The sequence below is a fragment of the Rhincodon typus genome, chromosome 48 (assembly GCF_021869965.1).
Source record: "Rhincodon typus isolate 14 chromosome 48, sRhiTyp1.1, whole genome shotgun sequence".
Classification (NCBI taxonomy): Eukaryota; Metazoa; Chordata; class Chondrichthyes; order Orectolobiformes; family Rhincodontidae; genus Rhincodon; species Rhincodon typus.
The window spans coordinates 1,522,337-1,538,667 of record NC_063379.1 but is presented as its reverse complement, the minus strand read 5'-3'; the positions used below and the strand labels follow the sequence as shown (position 1 = coordinate 1,538,667).

The following is a 16,331-nucleotide window of genomic DNA, read 5'->3' as shown; positions in this document are numbered from 1 at the left end:
GTGGGTGTGTGTGAGTTGGTGTGTGTGAGAGTGTGTATGTGAGAGAGAGTGCGTGAGAGTGTGTGTGTATGTGAGTGTGTGTGTGAGAGAGTGGGTGTGTGTGAGTTGGTGTGTGTGAGAGTGTGTATGTGAGAGAGAGTGTGTGAGAGTGTGTGTGTGTGTGTGTGTGTGTGAGTGCGTGTGTGTATGTGAGTGTGTGTGTGAGAGAGTGGGTGTGTGTGTTTGTGTGTGTGAGTCTACCTGTTTCTCTGTATGTTAATGGTGCTTTCAGTTTAGATGGTGTCATCAGCTGCTGTCCTCCCTCTCTCTCTAAATAAAAACCGAAACAACTGCGGATGCTGTAAATCAGGATCTTAAACAGAAATTGCTGGAACCTCAGCAGAACGTCCTGAGAAAGTGTCAGCGGACCCGAAATGTTAATTCTGATTTTTTTCTTCACAGATGCTGCCAGACCTGCTGAGCTTTTCCAGCAACTTCTGTCTCTGTTCCTGATTTACAGCATCCACAGTTCTTTTGGTTTTTAATTTGTTATCAATCGTTTAGTGGTTGTGCTCTGATAACGTCATGTAATCACCTGCACAATTTGTTTTTTTTTTAACAGAAACAGCTCATAGTGATTGTTTGGGACATTACTTTGGTGTCTCTTGAACTGATAGGAAAGAGTGAGACCACGTATTTGACAGTGGAACATTTTCTGATTACCTATTTTGTTTGATTTCATCAGTACGCTCAAAGGCTTTGGATTTTGATGGAGACTTACACAAGATTCTAACCTGATTGGAATTACCGAGTGGGATATTCAATTTCCCTAAACAGTTCCTTTGGATGGTGGTACGATGGAGATTCCCAGCTCAACTCTCTCCCTGCACTGGGATAAGGACTGCCTGTCAGGAGGGTGATGGAATACTCCCCACTTGTCCCTGGATGAGAGCAGCTCCAGCAGCACGCAAATAGCTTGACACCATCCAGGACAAAGCAGCCCCTGCTCGATTGGAACCACATCCACAAAAATCCCACTCCCTCCCCACACCGACGCTCAGTCGCAGCAGTGTGTACCATCTACAAGATGCTCTGCAGAAATTCACCAAAGATCCTCAGGCAGCACCTTCCAAACCCACAACCCACTTCCATCTAGAAGGACAAGGGGCAGCATATACATGGGAACACGACCCCTTGCAAGTTCCCCTCTGAGCCACTCACCATTCTGACTTGGAGATATATCGCTCTTCTTTCAGTGTCGCTGGGTCAAAATCTTGGAATTCATGACTTTATGGACATTGTGGGTCAATCCTCAGTGCAATGGCTCATAAGGAGCTAGCCATCATCTTGTCCTGGAAAAACTAGCTACGGGAAAGAAATCCTGACCCATTATGTGATGCCCATATCCCACCAGTGAATAAAAAATAAATCATTTCATGGTTTGGAAGGAATAGGACCATCCTCTGGGCTTCACTGGCGAGTTTTAATTATTCGTAATGCGAGGAATTGATGTAACCAGATAATTTACTGCATCACTCAATTTCCTTCTGAACATAGACAATGTCGCTGCATAAATAAATGTGTTTGTGCAACAGCTTAGGTTCTGCAGCATATAACCAACTCTTCTGAAGTGATAAAGAAATTGCTGGTAATCCTCAGGATTGATTCCTTGAATGACATAATATAAGAAATTTAGAACAAAGATTAACCATAGGAGGATGAAGCTCCCAGATATGGAGAAGAGCAAAATTACAGACTTCCTTCTGCTCTCCATCTCTGGATCTTTGGTATTCGCTCCTTTGCTCTCACCCTTCAGCCTCTTCCGCACTCGACTGGTCACTAAAATGTGTCTGACTGTCACAGCATTGAGCAACAGAATTAAAGCGAATGGCAGTAAAGGGGTTAAAACTGTATCAAGCCAATCTAATATCACCCACCAAGTCTCAATAAAATAGCTTGACTTTATATAACAGTAGAATGGCACATTGTTGATTTTTTTCCCAGGCTCGTATTGAAAATAGAAGGGGATGTTTTTCAAACAGAACAGGGTGCAAGTTGTTGCTAGAACCAGAGTCGCAGTTTTCTCAGTGCAATAATTTGTTTTCAGCTTCTGACAACAAATAGTCACAAATCGGTCAAAGGAGAAAGTGACAGTGAACCAGACAGAGCAGTCCCTGGCTGAACGATACAGGACCCCATTAACACTACACACAGGAGTGATGTCCAGGAAACACTGTGGGTAATAATAATAGCGAAATCTCCTCAGCGGAACATCAGTGATAATGATCATCAGATCAGCAGCTGCCATAACCACCAGGTAGCGAATAGTGCAAGGAGAAACACCGCACTTTCCCCGGGAAAGGATAATAATCGCCAGCAAATCAACTGTGGAAGACAAACGGGAAAGAATTAGTGAATTACTGATCAGGAACACACCTGCCTGTTCCAGAAAGCAACAATAAGATACCTCCAACAAAAACTGCTGGATTATGCGAATGGAAGTGGCTACAGTTGAATGGGTTTGAATTTTACGACTTAAGGCTTTATAAGATTTCAAACAAGACTGCGCCTAATGTCTTGCACAAGTGCAAAATCACAGAGTATGCAGGGCTCCCACAGTGATAACGTGTGTGTGTTAGGACAGTTGTAATATTTTCACTGAAATCTACATATCTGTACATGACAAAGGGCCCAGGGAAGAGGAGGGGAATCTGTCAAGGAGAAGAAAATTTCCAGAAGGAATGTTAGTTAGGTGATGCCTTACAAATAAAAACAACCCTCATATCCCTTAATCGCTTTGCTTAACAATAAAAATCGACCTGAGATTTAAAATTTACACCTGATCCAATATCCATTGACATTTGTTGAAGAGAGTTTGAAACCCCATTCGCCCTTTGTGTGTGTAAGTGTTTTCTAACATCTCTCCTGAATGGTCAGGCCCTAATTCTCAGACTGTGCCCCTCTTTCTTGAATCCCTAACCAAAGGAAATAGTAAATCTTTATCTCCTCTGTCGGTTCCTGTTAATGTCGTGTAGGTCTTCACTCAGATCACCCCTTAAGCTTCTGAACAGAAAAGGCCTCACTGGTTATAACAAAAACAAAACAGAAACAGCTCAGCAGGTCTGGCAGCATCTGTGGGAGAGAAAGCAGAGTTGGTGTTTGGAGTCAAACGGTATGAAACTGGAACAGATGACAGTGCACTGAGATCAGAAAATGCTGCAGCATCAGAGTGAAGTTGGAAGTCTCTGTCACTGGAGAATTGTACCGAGAATGCTGCACAGTGAATTTCTATCACTGCCCTGGTGCCTAGATAAGGATGACCAGTCAGTGAGCTGGAGACGTTATTGTTCAGAAGATAAAACCAGAGATCAGATCAGCAGCAGGTTAAAACAAGTTCAATTGTCATGATGCCATACCAGGAACGCCAATAAAAGCAAGGATGGTGTAGAACACTTTCTCCACACGTTGAATCAGTCGATGCATTTTTCTGTGCGAGTTTATCTGTCCCTTCAGGCAGCTGACAATCTCCTGTTTGAAACTCTGAGCTGATGCATTCCCAGAGACGCTGCCTTATACTGTGTGGAAGCTCCTTGGGGAGGTCGAGGTTACAGCTTTGCTCAGCTTTGTTGCTGTTTATTTTTTCAAATTTCTGTAAATTGATTAAAATAGCAAGTGTACTCCTGATTATGAAGGAGCATTGTCGCTCAGTATCTCATAATGAAATAACAAAAAAAAATCTGAAATCTGCCACCAATAATGATGCCCATTCAAATACCACTCGCCCCACCCCGAGATGAATACTATTTCAATCGAAGTTGTGAAGAAACAGTTTATTCCAAGTGTGAAAATGCGTCTCAAAGCTGTCCTTCTGTCCTCTGGGGTTGGAGCTGCCCTCTTTAAACAAGAACATTTCACTCACTGATTAAAATGGGATATTTCTCACATACTGAACGTGTGCAGTTCTGCCAAAGTCAGCATTTATTCCCCATCCCCAGTTACCCAGGGTCTGAAATCACAGGAAGGACCAAGTCAGGACAGCATCCTGCCTTTCCTGAGGGAAGGGAACTCAGGGAATAAGACCGTCTTCCAAGAATGGAGACACGGATAAGAGCTCTAATTCCAAGTTGGAATGTAATTTGAACTTCAGAAGCTGCTGAACATCAGCCTTGAGCTCACAAAGGTAGCCCAGAGATAATGTCACAATGCCACAGATTGTAACTGGGTATTCTAACAGTAAACCAATTCGTCATCTCACACTACAAACAGATTCTCTTTCTGCTTTTAATAGGTGTCAAATTCAGGAAATGCTTCAAACCGAAAAAGAACCAGGGCAGGGATACAGAACACTGTCACTAGAGGAACTAGTGCAGCAGGGGTCCAGTAAGGGAAACAGAGGGGACTGATTCTCTTTAACCACCGTTACCAGGTCTGAATCTAAAGGCATGACGGTACCAGCACTCTCCAGTGTGAACAAAGAACAAAGAAAATTTCAGCACAGGAACAGGCCCTTCGGCCCTCCAAGCCTGCACTGATCCAGATCCTCTATGTAAACCTGTCGCCTATTTTCCAAGGATCTGTATCCCTCTGCTCCCTGCCCATTCATGTATCTGTCTAGATACATCTTAAATGACGCTATCGTGCCCGCCTCTACCACCTCCGCTGGCAACGCATTCCAGGCACCCACCACCCTCAGCGTAAAGAACTTTCCACGTACATCTCCCTTAAACTTTTCCCCTCTCACCTTGAAATCATGACCCCTAGTAATTGAGTCCCCCACTCTGGGAAAAAGCTTCTTGCTATCCACCCTGTCTATACCTCTTATGATTTTGTAGACCTCAATCAGGTCCCTCCTCAACCTTCATCTTTCTAATGTAAATAATCCTAATCTACTCAACCTCTCTTCATAGCTAGCACCCTCCATACCAGGCAACATCCTGGTGAACCTCCTCTGCACCCTCTCCAAAGCATCCACATTCTTTTGGTAATGTGGCGACCAGAACTGTACGCAGTTTTCCAAATGTGGTCGAACCAAAGTCCTATACAACTGTAACGTGACCTGCCAAATCTTGTACTCAATACCCCGTCCGATGAATGAAAGCATGCCGTATGTCTTCTTGACCACTCTATCGACCTGCATTGCCACCTTCAGGGTACAATGGACCTGAACACCCAGATCTCTCTATGCATCAATTTTCCCCAGGGCTTTTCCATTTACCATATAGTTCGCTCTTGAATTGGATCTTCCAAAATGCATCACCTCGCATTTGCCTGGATTGAACTCCATCTGCCATTTCTCCGCCCAACTCTCCAATCCATCTATATTCTGCTGCATTCTCCGACAGTCCCCTTCACTATCTGCTACTCCATCAATCTTAGTGTCATATAAAGAAGGCTCTGCCTAGACTTGAACTCAGATCACAGGGTTCAGAAACTAGCGCGCTCACCATTACACCATGACAACCACTAAACGAGACTTTCCCAGGCTCATCACTCCCTTCACCAAGAAGAAGGCTACACCTAGATTTGAACTCGAAACACAAGGTTCAGAAATCAGTGCGCTCACCATTACACCATGGCAACCAGAGCCTTATAAGCCAGAGTGAGTTTATAGTATTAGTTTGGACAGTGTAGGGAGAACATTGGCAGAAGGCAAATTCCAGTAGGATACAGAGAGTTCCTGTGCTACCCTTAACACATGCAGGGATATTCGTTTATCTTGGCGAAAGAAAGGAACAATTGCTTTCAGTGGGTTTGCCGTACATTTAAAAGAAATGTTTGGAACGAACCCAATTGACTTTGAGTTGGGCGATGTCGTTTGTTACCACCCGGCCAATTGCCCCGAACAGCAGTGTATTTTTGGGCGGATTATGACATCTGGAAGATGGCTAATGCAGATGGGGCACCAATAGAGATGTGCACGAGAACCTATACAAACAGGGTCTGTACAGCTGGGGAATTCTGACTCACACCTCCAGAGATGATCAATGAATTAATGGTACAAGAGCTTATTGCTAGACGTGCAAATGTGCTTGCGGTGGATAAGCATGACTGTAGCCGAATGTCAGGGGAAGTAATTGCAGAAGGCCCTGACCCAAAATCTCAAAAGCAGCGTCGTTTTCCTTAACAAGCTGAAGAAGAAGGAGCAAAGATCATTACAAATCTGCTACAGCGGGGAGTTTTGCTACCTGTGGCTTCAACAAATAATACACACACACACACACACACACACACACACGTAAAGTCTATTTTCAGGAAAGTTTCTGAGAAAGGGTCACTCGACACGAAACATTAACTCTGCTTTCTCTCCAGAGATGTTCCCAGACCTGCTGAGCGGTTGCAGCAATTTCTGCTTTACAGCATGTGCAGTTCTTTCGGTTCGTAAGTAATCCTCCCACTGGTCCAGTTAGAAAACCACATGGTTCTTGGCGACTGACAATGGAAAATAGTGAGTTAAAGAAAAGGCCTCTATTACCAGCAACAACAGTAGAAACTACTCTCAGAGCAATGATGAAACAAGTTCCAGAGGCAAAATATTTCACTGTTCTCGATATTGGTTATGGGTTTTGGTCTATTCCTTTCAATCAGCAATGTCAATATAAATTCGTTTTTACGTTCCACGATCAGGAATCTACATGAGCTTGTCTACCCAAGGGTTCTAAAACTCACCACCTATCTTCCAAAGAAGACTTGCTTAAAGGTACTTTTTCACAACGAGATTGTTTAATTCAGTCTGTGGATGATAGTGGAGAATAGCATGAGAAAGACAGAGTGTGGAATATCTGTACAGGATTGCCAAGGTACACTTCTTGTTAAGTTGGCTCTTAAATTTATTAGTGTGATGAGTGCCCAAGCAGCTGAAGTGGCAGCTGTGATTTATGTGTTCAGTAAGTTCCCAACACCAGCAGGTATAAAGTCTGACAGTGCGTATGTTTGAAATAGATTAACTAAATTCCTGACATTGTGGGAAAGGAGAAGTTATGTTTCAACAGATGGAATACTTCTCCTGTCTGCACCCTTGTCAAAGTGTATTTTTCAAACTACCCAAGGAAGGGAGCATGAGATTAATAGGCTTAAATCAAATCATATATTCTCTGCAGTTGGGAATTCTCAAGTCGATGAATTGGGAAAACAGGGTGATTGAGAGGGAGAAATATGGCAGCCTCCTAAACTGTTAGAGGACGGGGTATATTTTGGTTCATTTGTCACATATAGATAAGTTACAACTCTAGGGTACACCTTTTCTTAAAAATGGACTGTATGTGGTGCTAACTCGTGATCGTAATCTACTCGGCTATCAATAACAAGATGCTCGCCGTTGCCAGGGAGCAGATACAACTGCTAATCGAAATAAAGGACTATGTTGGTGGCCTTATTTGGACAAGGATGTGAAGCATTATGTGGACAATTGTTTATCATGTGCTCAAAATAACCCTGATAGGTAGACAAGTAAAAGGGATTTGAGGTGCAGGAGACAGGGTGAAGGGCCATGGACAAATTTGTAGATAGATGGTCCTTTGCCACCATGTCAGGGATGATACCGATATATCCTGGTAGCAATTGAGACTTTCAGTAACTGGGTTGAGGCATTTTCTATTAAAAGCAACACAGCTAAAGCGACAGCCAATATCCGAGTGCAACAAGTGTCTGTTAGATGGGGCCACCCACATAATATCGAATCAGATCAAGGCACTCATTTTATAGCTCAAGTAACGCAAGATGTCATGGCCTTATTTGGGATCAGCCAAAGGTTCCATACTGCCTACCATCTTCAATCAAGTAGGATAGTAGAGAGGATGAATTGTACTTAACAAAGCATGATTCAGAAGACCGTACATAGAACAATTCTTCATGGAACACAGTATTTGTTCCAATGATAATGTGAAAAACAATCTCCAGATAGACTTCACATGTTTTAATAACAGGACGTCTCATGAGGGGAATTGAATCTGTTTTAAGGTTGAATTTTTCTGAACCTGAAATTGTTGCTCTTAATCATGAGAGAACCGTCAGGCAATTTGCTGGACAATATTCCATTAGCTCAGGTGTCAGCAGCTATTGAAAGGTTACACAAATGCAAACAGAGCAAGACTTATTTTGATGGTAAAGCAATTTTTTTAGTGTATGAGTAGGGACAACATATTATGCTTTGAGGTCATCACGTATATTTTAGTCACTGAGATGTTCTGGAACCCATTCTATTGTAGATAAAGTAAGTCCTTCAGTGTATAAGGTGTTGCAGGATTCTGGAAAAAGAGAGCAAGGCAATGCTTCGAGTCTAAATGTCTGTTCATCAGAGCTGACGTGAAGTGTGGAAGGCAGCAGCATTTATGCTATAGTTAGGGGGAGGGGTGGTGTGTAGAGTGTTGGAGGCGAAGAATGTTGATAGTTCAGATTAAGTGATCAGAATGTGAGAATGGCAGAACAATAGGGAACCTAACTGCCAGACTGAACAGAACAGACAGTCCCCATTTGGGTGGTGGGGAAGTGAGAGAGGACATGGTGACAGAGAATGTAACTAGCATAGCTAAAAGGAAGAGAAGAAATGGGAGTTGGTTCACAATTTGAAGGTATTGAACTCAATATTAAGTCCAGAAGGTTATAAAGTGCCCAGTTTGAAGATGAGATGTTGTTCCTCCAGTTTGCGCTCTGTTTCACTGGGGCACTGCAGAATGCTGAGGATGGCCAAGTGCGCATGCGAGTAGGATGCTGTGTTAAAATGACCGGCTACAGGATGGTCAGGGTCATGCTTACGCACAGACCAGAGGTGTTCTACAAAGCTGTCATCCAGTATGCGTTTAATTTCTCCAATGTAGAGTACGCCATGTTGGGTACAGCAAATACAATACATAGGATTGTAGAATGTACAGGTGAGATGCTGCTTCACCTGGAAAGACTGATTAGGCCCTTGGATGGTGAGCAGAGAGGAGGTGAATGGGGGGGTTTGCTGAATCTGAGGTAACATGGGAAGGTGCCATGGAAAGGGGCAGGTGTTAGTCGTCAATTAATGGACAAGGTTGTCCTGGAGGGAACGATCCCCATGAAATGCAAACAGGGGACTGAGGAGAAGGTGCGTTTGGTGGTGACATTCTGCTGGAGCTGCCTGGAATGGCGGAGAGTGATGTTTTGAATGCGGAGGTTGATGGGATGAAAAGTGAGGACCATTCCCCACCAGGATGGTCTGAGACCTCTCGGCTTATTCCTCAACAGTGGCCTGAACACTCCCCATCCACCACTGCTCTCCTCTACTTCACTCACATTGCTCTCTCCTTTAACTCATTTCACTTCTGGCAAGCCAAAGGAGTAGCTATGGGCACCCTCGTGGGTCCCAGTTATATGCCTCTTTACGGGGTATGTAGAACCCTCCAGTATCCTCCTACAACTCTTTTCTCAGTAAATCGACAACTGTTTCAGTGTCATTTTTTGGTCCCGCCAGGACATTGAAAAGTTTGTTCATTTTTCCTCCAGTTTCCACCCCTCCATAACTTTCACATTGTCCATTTCCGACACTTTCTTCATTCTTTTATTCTTTATTCATTACTCTGACACTTTATTCCCTTCCTTTCCGTGACCTCTCTGTCTCCATTTCGGGGAATGCACTGTCCACTGGCGCCCACTATAAAGCCTCTGACTCCCATAGCTACCTTCACGACAGCTTGTCACGCCCCACGTCCTGCAAGGACTCCATCCCATTCTCCCAGTTCCTTCACCCACGCCGCATCTGTTCAGATGATGCCACCTTCCAAAACAACGGCTCTGACATGGCTTTCGCCTTTCACAACCGGGGTGTCCCACTCACCGTGGTTGACAGGCCCTCAACTGCATCCGACCTATCACCCGTGTTTGCGATCTTGCCCCTTCTCATCAACAACGTGATTGGGCTCCCCCCACCACCACCTCCCCATCGTCCTCAATTTTCATCCCACAAGCCTCCGGAAATTGCGGCTTAATAAATTGAATTTATTTGCAGATCCTTACAAACAGAATTCTCCATATCCTGCTTCCGCAACTCACATTTCCATAATGCAGGAGCGTTGAATGAAAACAGGCCTCACTGACTGACCTTTTCTTTTAAATTCATTCACGGGATAAAGGCATCGCTGGCCAGGCAGTATTTATTCCCCATCCTCAATTGCCCAGAGGGCTGTTAAGAGTCAAACACATTGCTGTCGGTCTGGAGTCACATGTAGGCCAGACTACGTAAGGTTGGCAGTTTCCATCCCTAAAGGACATTAGTGAGCCAGATTTTTTTTTCCAACAATCGACAATTGATTCATGGTCATCATTAGATACTTAATTCCAGATGTTTATTGAATCCAAATTCCACCATCTGCTGTGACAGAATTTTAACCTGGATCCCCAGAATATTATCCGGGTTTCCGGATTAACATTCTGGTGATAATACCACTTGGCCATTGTGTCCACAAAGCGGCTCAGGGTTTGGACAACATCTGGTTTGATAATTCTTCATCCTTGTGTTTGCAAATCCTTCCCTGACCTCATCCGTCCATCTCCCTTCAAACTGTTCCATCCTGTCTTCAGTCAGCTGTTTTTTCTTCCTTCATTGTACTTACTTTAAAACTGTCTTTCTTTACCTGCTGACCAGTGATTCCGAGCTTAGATGGGTCTGAGCCCTTTTCATTGACGGGCCATGAACTAATGAGCATAGTTTATACAAACAGTATTGAACTAACAGGGATCAATGCCCTTTATATTTAACATGTGAGAGTATGGGATTCACAGACGCAGAAATGAGGCAAAAAATATATGGATGGATTGACAAAAATGCATTCAGTGTTTATGATACAGGTCTAAAAAACAATCCAAGATATTTACTTCAGTGAATCAGTACCTTTGATTTATTTCATTCCAACCAGAAATACGTGTTATCAACATATCGAAATTTGCGTAGCTTGTTCGGAGCTTATGTTCACATTTACAAACGGAATTTCTAACCTCATATCAGGGAGTTACGTTGGTTGTGTCTCTGTCCTGATATACTTGGCCTGAGACAGCACCTCATCCTGCTGTCCCAGAAATGAATGGGGAACAGACTCGAATGGAGAAAACAGGACTGAAAATATTCACGCCAGGATTGCAGTCCAATTAGACACATCGAACATAGGAACAGGGAGAGCGAATTCAGCCCCTTGAGGTACCTACATGCCTTTGGTCCATATCGCTCAATATCTCTTTGCTTAACAAAAATTTATTGATCTCAAATTTAAAACTATCAACTGACCTAGCATCGGCTGCCTTTTTTTTTAATGGATTTCCGAACATCTACCAATTTTTGTGCGTAAAAATGCTTCTTAATAGTCTGGCCCAAATTCTCACACTATGTCTCCTGGTTCTAGAATTCCCAAACAATAGAAATAGTTTATCTTCAGGTACACTGTTTTCTTTTCCCCTCTTGACGTCTTGGAGACTTCTACACTGAGGAATTTATCCAGCAATTAGTCATAGAATCGCTACACTGGTGAAAGAAGCCATTTGACCAATCCACTGACCACCCAAACAGCATTCTCCCCAGACCCTGTACCCCCAACCCATCCCTGTGAATACACATTTAGTATGGCCTATCCACTTAGGCTATACATCCCTGGGCACTACGGGGTAATTTAGCACGGCCAATCCACCCTAACCTTCACATCTTTGGACTGCGGGAGGAAACCAGAGCACCCGGAGGAAACCCACGCAGACACCGGGAGAATGTGCAAACTCCACACAGACAGCTGTCCAAGGGTGGAATTGAACCCTTGTCACACCAACCGACATCTTCTTGCCCTCATAGTTGCTTACCGCCACCTCTATGATTCTGCACATTCTGATCGAAGATCATTTCTTGTGATTGTACTTGTTCCAGCTCAGACTGAGCCTACTCCAACACGCTTTCCTCCTTTTTGAAAACACTCATGCCCCACCATATTTCAATTGGTCTGTGGTATTCCAGTCACTGAGGAAGAAGGGAACAGATGCTGATACCCACATGGTCATCATCAAATGTTGAGTGTAAAACGCACAGCTTCTATTTCAGTCCTGAGTGCAAAATGCTCAGTTTCAAAAGGAACTACCTTGCCCTGCCCCCCACCCTCCATCATCCCAGCCTGGATGAATTCAAATTCCAGCTGCTTTCAGCTCTAAGGAAGGGTAACTTGACTCGAAGTATTCGCTAGGTTTCCCTGTCCACAGGTGCTCCTTCACCTGCTGAGTTTCTCTAACACTCTCCGTGTTTTGCTTCAGAAGAACTGTCAGCTTAGGAGAACATCACATACCAAACACATCAGACAGGAACTGATTTCTGGTGACCGATCCTTTCCACAAGAAGAACCAGTTTCAGTCCCAATGTGAAGGACATACACAAAACACTGCATATTGTTGAAATCTAAATTGATAACAAGACAGCGTTGGAGGAACTCAGCAGGTCTGGCAGCGTCTGTAGAGAGAGAGAGAAGTAGAGTTAGCATTTCAAGTTCCGTGTAAATCTTCTTCAAAACATGAAAGATGGTCATTGTACACAAGAGCACGAGCATGAAATTGAGCTCTAAGTACGACACAAAACTTTGCAGTTATTAAATACTTTGATCATTGTCAAGAAATGCGTCCAAGGGAATTTCAACACCTTTTGTAGCTCTGCCCTGAATTTGGTTTGTGTCATTGCATAGATGCATGTGTTTGTACAAGAACTCAAATGGGTGAGCAGATATCCAGTCTCAGTGGCAATGTATGGGGGTGAGGTATAGTGTATTTGGTCAAGCACAGCCAAAGAACTCACTGCAGATGTCATATTCAGCAGTATAAAACTGCCTGACACCAGGAAGAGTAAAACTATTGATTTCCTTCGGTTTTTCATCTCTGGATCAGTCTGATTTTCAGCCTGCTGAGCCCGGAGTCTCCTGCGACTAATATTGCTTACTACAATGTGTCTGGCAGTCAAACCGTTAAATAGTAATATCAAAATGAAAGGAATCCATGTAACTAATACATTTTGCAACCTGGAGTACATTGCACCTACAGGCGATGTAAGAAAGATCGCACTGGGACGGAATCCCCACTGAATATTGTTAATTGTGCGTTGATGTTCATATGCAAACCAAAAAGGGATGTTCTCTAAATATACCAGCACCGAGACAATTACGATGACCCTGGATGCAGTTCTCATTGTGCTGTACTTGGTTTTATGTTTCTGACAGCATATAGCTATAAATCGATCGAAGGTGAAGCAGACTGTGTACCACACCGACAGATACACATTAGTGCAGCTCATATACAATATAAGCTTAATAACCACAGTGTAGGAGAGAAATGAATGTGGGAATCGTTTGTTCAAAACTTGAAGCACAATGACATTAACGAGCATGATCATCAGATCTGCTGTCACCATGGCCAGCATGTAGACTGAAATACATTTAGAAAGGCCGCAATTTCCTCTCGAGAGAATCACAGTTGCCAGAAGGTTTGCTGTAAGAAAGGAAGGAAAATAAATAAGTTTGAGAACATAGAAAAATAAGTGATGGCCCAGTAGCATTATCACGAAGCTAATTATCCAGAAACCCAGATAATATTCTGGAGATTTTGTTCAAACCTGAATTAGAAATTTGAATTTGAACTCAGCATGTTTGAATTCAATAAAAATCTGGAACTAAAGAATCTAATGATGAAAATGGAATATTTGTCAATTCTCAGAGGAAAACCTATCTGGTTCACTTTAAGGAAGGAAACTGCTGTCCTTACCTGGTCTGACACCAGAGCACAACAATGTGGTTGACTCTCAACTGCCCTCTGGGCAATAAGACATCGGATATAATTGCTGGTTTATCTCATGACACACACATCCCACATGGAATAAAATATTAGTTCGTATGGCATATTGCATGTCAATGTACAGATGTTACATTATGAACTGTGTGCTTCGAAATGTGGGGTTTCGTATTGTCATAAACAGAAAGATTCAAGGTAATATTTTTGAAGCAGCTCATTGTGGATGTAATTTCATTGACAGACTGCAAAGACTCTTACCAACTTTTATAGATGCACCAGAGAAAGCATCCTATTGGGATGCATGACAGCGTGGTTTGGCAACAGCTCTTCCCAAGTCAGCAAGAAATTTCAGAGTCATGATGATAGCCCAGTCCATCACACAAACCAGCATTCTATCCATTGAATCTATCTATACTCCCAACTGCCGCAGGAAAGCAACCAACATAATCAAAGACCCTTCCCATCACGGTTACACAATCTTCCACCGTCTTCCATCGGGCGTAAGATATAGAAGTCTGTATACACATAGAAATAGATTCAAGACCATCTTCTTCCCTGCTGTTATTAGACTTTTGAATGGATTTCTCAAATTCTAAATTTAATGTTGAACTCTCTCTCTGTGCAACTGCTCTGCAGCCGTAATATTGTATTATTTGCTCTGTTCAGTTACCGTACGTACTTTGTATTGTATGGTCTGCTTGTTCTCCATGCAAAACAAAACTTTTCACTCTACCTAGTACATGTGATAACAATAAATGAGATCAAATCAAACCAATAAGGAGGCACAACACCACTTTCTTAAGGTGAATGAGAGATGAATAACAAAGGCTGTCTCACATTCCAAGAAATAAGAAGGAAAAGATCTAAAGAGATAAATAAATAAATTCTGAAAAGGTAATCTTGGCTGGAACGATCATTTTTCCGCAATGAATCAATAAACAAGGTTCCACAGCAGAGTGCACATCTCACTGTTGTGTATGAACATATGGAACAGGAACACAAGTAGTCCATTCGGCCCCTCGAGCCTGCTGTGCCATTCAATATGACCTTGTTGTTCTTTTTGCTTCTGGAATTCCACTTTCCCATCGACCCGATATAACCCTCAAGTCCCCAGCCAAACCACAATCTGTCAACATCTGTTTGGAAAATATTGAAGGATTCTGCCTCCACCACCACTTGATGCAGTGAAATCTAAATTCATATGTTTCCCAGAGACAGAAAGGGAAAAAAAAATCTCTCATTACTTTCTCAAGGAGTGAGCCCCAACCTTAAAGCAGTGAAAACAGACATTAGGAAGCATTTCTTCACACAACGGGCGGGAGAGCTTTGGAAATCTCTTCAGCAAGCTGCATTTAATACTTGATCAGATGTTCAATTTGAATTGGAAATTAACAATTTTTTTTTGTTAAACTCAGGTATTGAGTGGTACAGGCCAAAGGCAAGTCGATAGAGTTAGGTCACAGCTCAAAGATTATTACATTGAATGGTAGAACAAGCTCGATGGACTGAAAGGCCTCTTGCTGTCCCAAGTGCGCTGTTACAAAATGATACGCAATATGCTTGAATGTAACTGTCGGGCAATGGGATATATAAATTGAATAAAATGAAGAACAGCAGATGTGGAGATCTGGATTAACTGGAGAAACTCAGCCAGTATGGCAACATCTGTAGAGGGAGAAAAACACAGTTAACTCTTTGATTCTTCATCAGATCGTACCTGGAACACCAAAGGCAGCGAGCACAGGATAGAAGGTATCCTTTATCTGTAAAATTATCGGCCGCACCATTCTTTGGAAGAATTCTCGATTTATGCCTCGTTGTATCGTTTCGATGAGAATGAATTGGAGATGCACAAGGGCTTCCCTTTTATTGTACAGTTGGTGACCAAGCATGAAATGTTTTTGCATAACATCAGTCCTTAATTAGTCACGTAACAGACAGTTTCAGTTCAGACGTAATGGAATAATTGTCCACGGAACATTTGCAATCAAAATTCATCACAAGGAGAAACATTGATCATTGAATTGAATTAAAATGTGAGAAGCATCAATAAAAATTATGAAATTACCAGTTTAACATTAAAAACAATCTACTTGGTGATCGGGAACCATCCACAACTGTCCCTGCAGGATCATCATTCTGGGGTAGTGAGAGTGATTGGTAAATATTCAGTGATGGAGTATTAAATGGTGAGAAAGAAAGGGTTGAGAGAGAAAAGGAAAGTAAAATGATGGAGAGTGAAGAGTTGAAAAAGAGAGACGGTGAGTGAGAGAGCGGAAGTTGAGAGAGAGGAAGAGAAAGAGAGAGAGAGAGAACAGTTATCATAGTTAAATGACAAAAAACAGAATCTGAATTCTGCCAGAAATGCAGCTGTCCACTCTACCATCATCAACCTCATCCCGAGATTGCAAATTATTATAACTGATAAATCACTGACCTCACTCTCTTTGTCACTATCCATTCCGATACATCACCGACCTCACTAATATTGTCACTGTCCATCCAAATGTGACACTGACCCCAACCTTACTGTCACTGTCCAAATATATCACAACGTTACTGTTATTATCACTGTGCATCCAGATACATCACTG

At 42.7% G+C, this 16,331-nt stretch overlaps 2 protein-coding genes across 2 annotated transcripts; both read right to left on the bottom strand.

The window, feature by feature from the left end:
* Positions 1–1,462: 1,462 nt before the first annotated feature.
* On the bottom strand, positions 1,463–3,462 carry LOC125487998 (probable G-protein coupled receptor 139). Its single transcript, XM_048620740.1, has 2 exons — positions 3,396–3,462; positions 1,463–2,364 (listed from the first exon to the last, which is right to left on the bottom strand). The coding sequence occupies exons 1-2, from the start codon at positions 3,460–3,462 to the stop codon at positions 1,463–1,465; spliced, it is 969 nt and encodes a 322-aa protein (XP_048476697.1).
* A 9,058-nt stretch (positions 3,463–12,520) lies between these two features.
* LOC125487997 (probable G-protein coupled receptor 139) lies at positions 12,521–15,524 on the bottom strand. The gene is made up of 2 exons (XM_048620739.1): positions 15,455–15,524; positions 12,521–13,437 (listed from the first exon to the last, which is right to left on the bottom strand). Exons 1-2 carry the CDS (start codon positions 15,522–15,524, stop codon positions 12,521–12,523), a joined length of 987 nt encoding a protein of 328 aa, XP_048476696.1.
* Positions 15,525–16,331: the final 807 nt, after the last annotated feature.

What these genes read in the sequence shown, in the direction of transcription:
- LOC125487998 (XM_048620740.1), bottom strand. Translation starts at nt 3,462, where the DNA reads ATGCATCGACTGATTCAACGTGTGGAGAAAGTGTTCTACACCATCCTT. An exon ending in TGCTTTTATTGGCGTTCCTG is followed by an intron (nt 2,365 to 3,395) that starts GTATGGCATCAT and finishes TGTCTTCCACAG; the next exon opens with TTGATTTGCTGGCGATTATT.
- LOC125487997 (XM_048620739.1), bottom strand. Translation starts at nt 15,524, where the DNA reads ATGGTGCGGCCGATAATTTTACAGATAAAGGATACCTTCTATCCTGTG. An exon ending in CGCTGCCTTTGGTGTTCCAG is followed by an intron (nt 13,438 to 15,454) that starts GTACGATCTGAT and finishes CCTTTCTTACAG; the next exon opens with CAAACCTTCTGGCAACTGTG.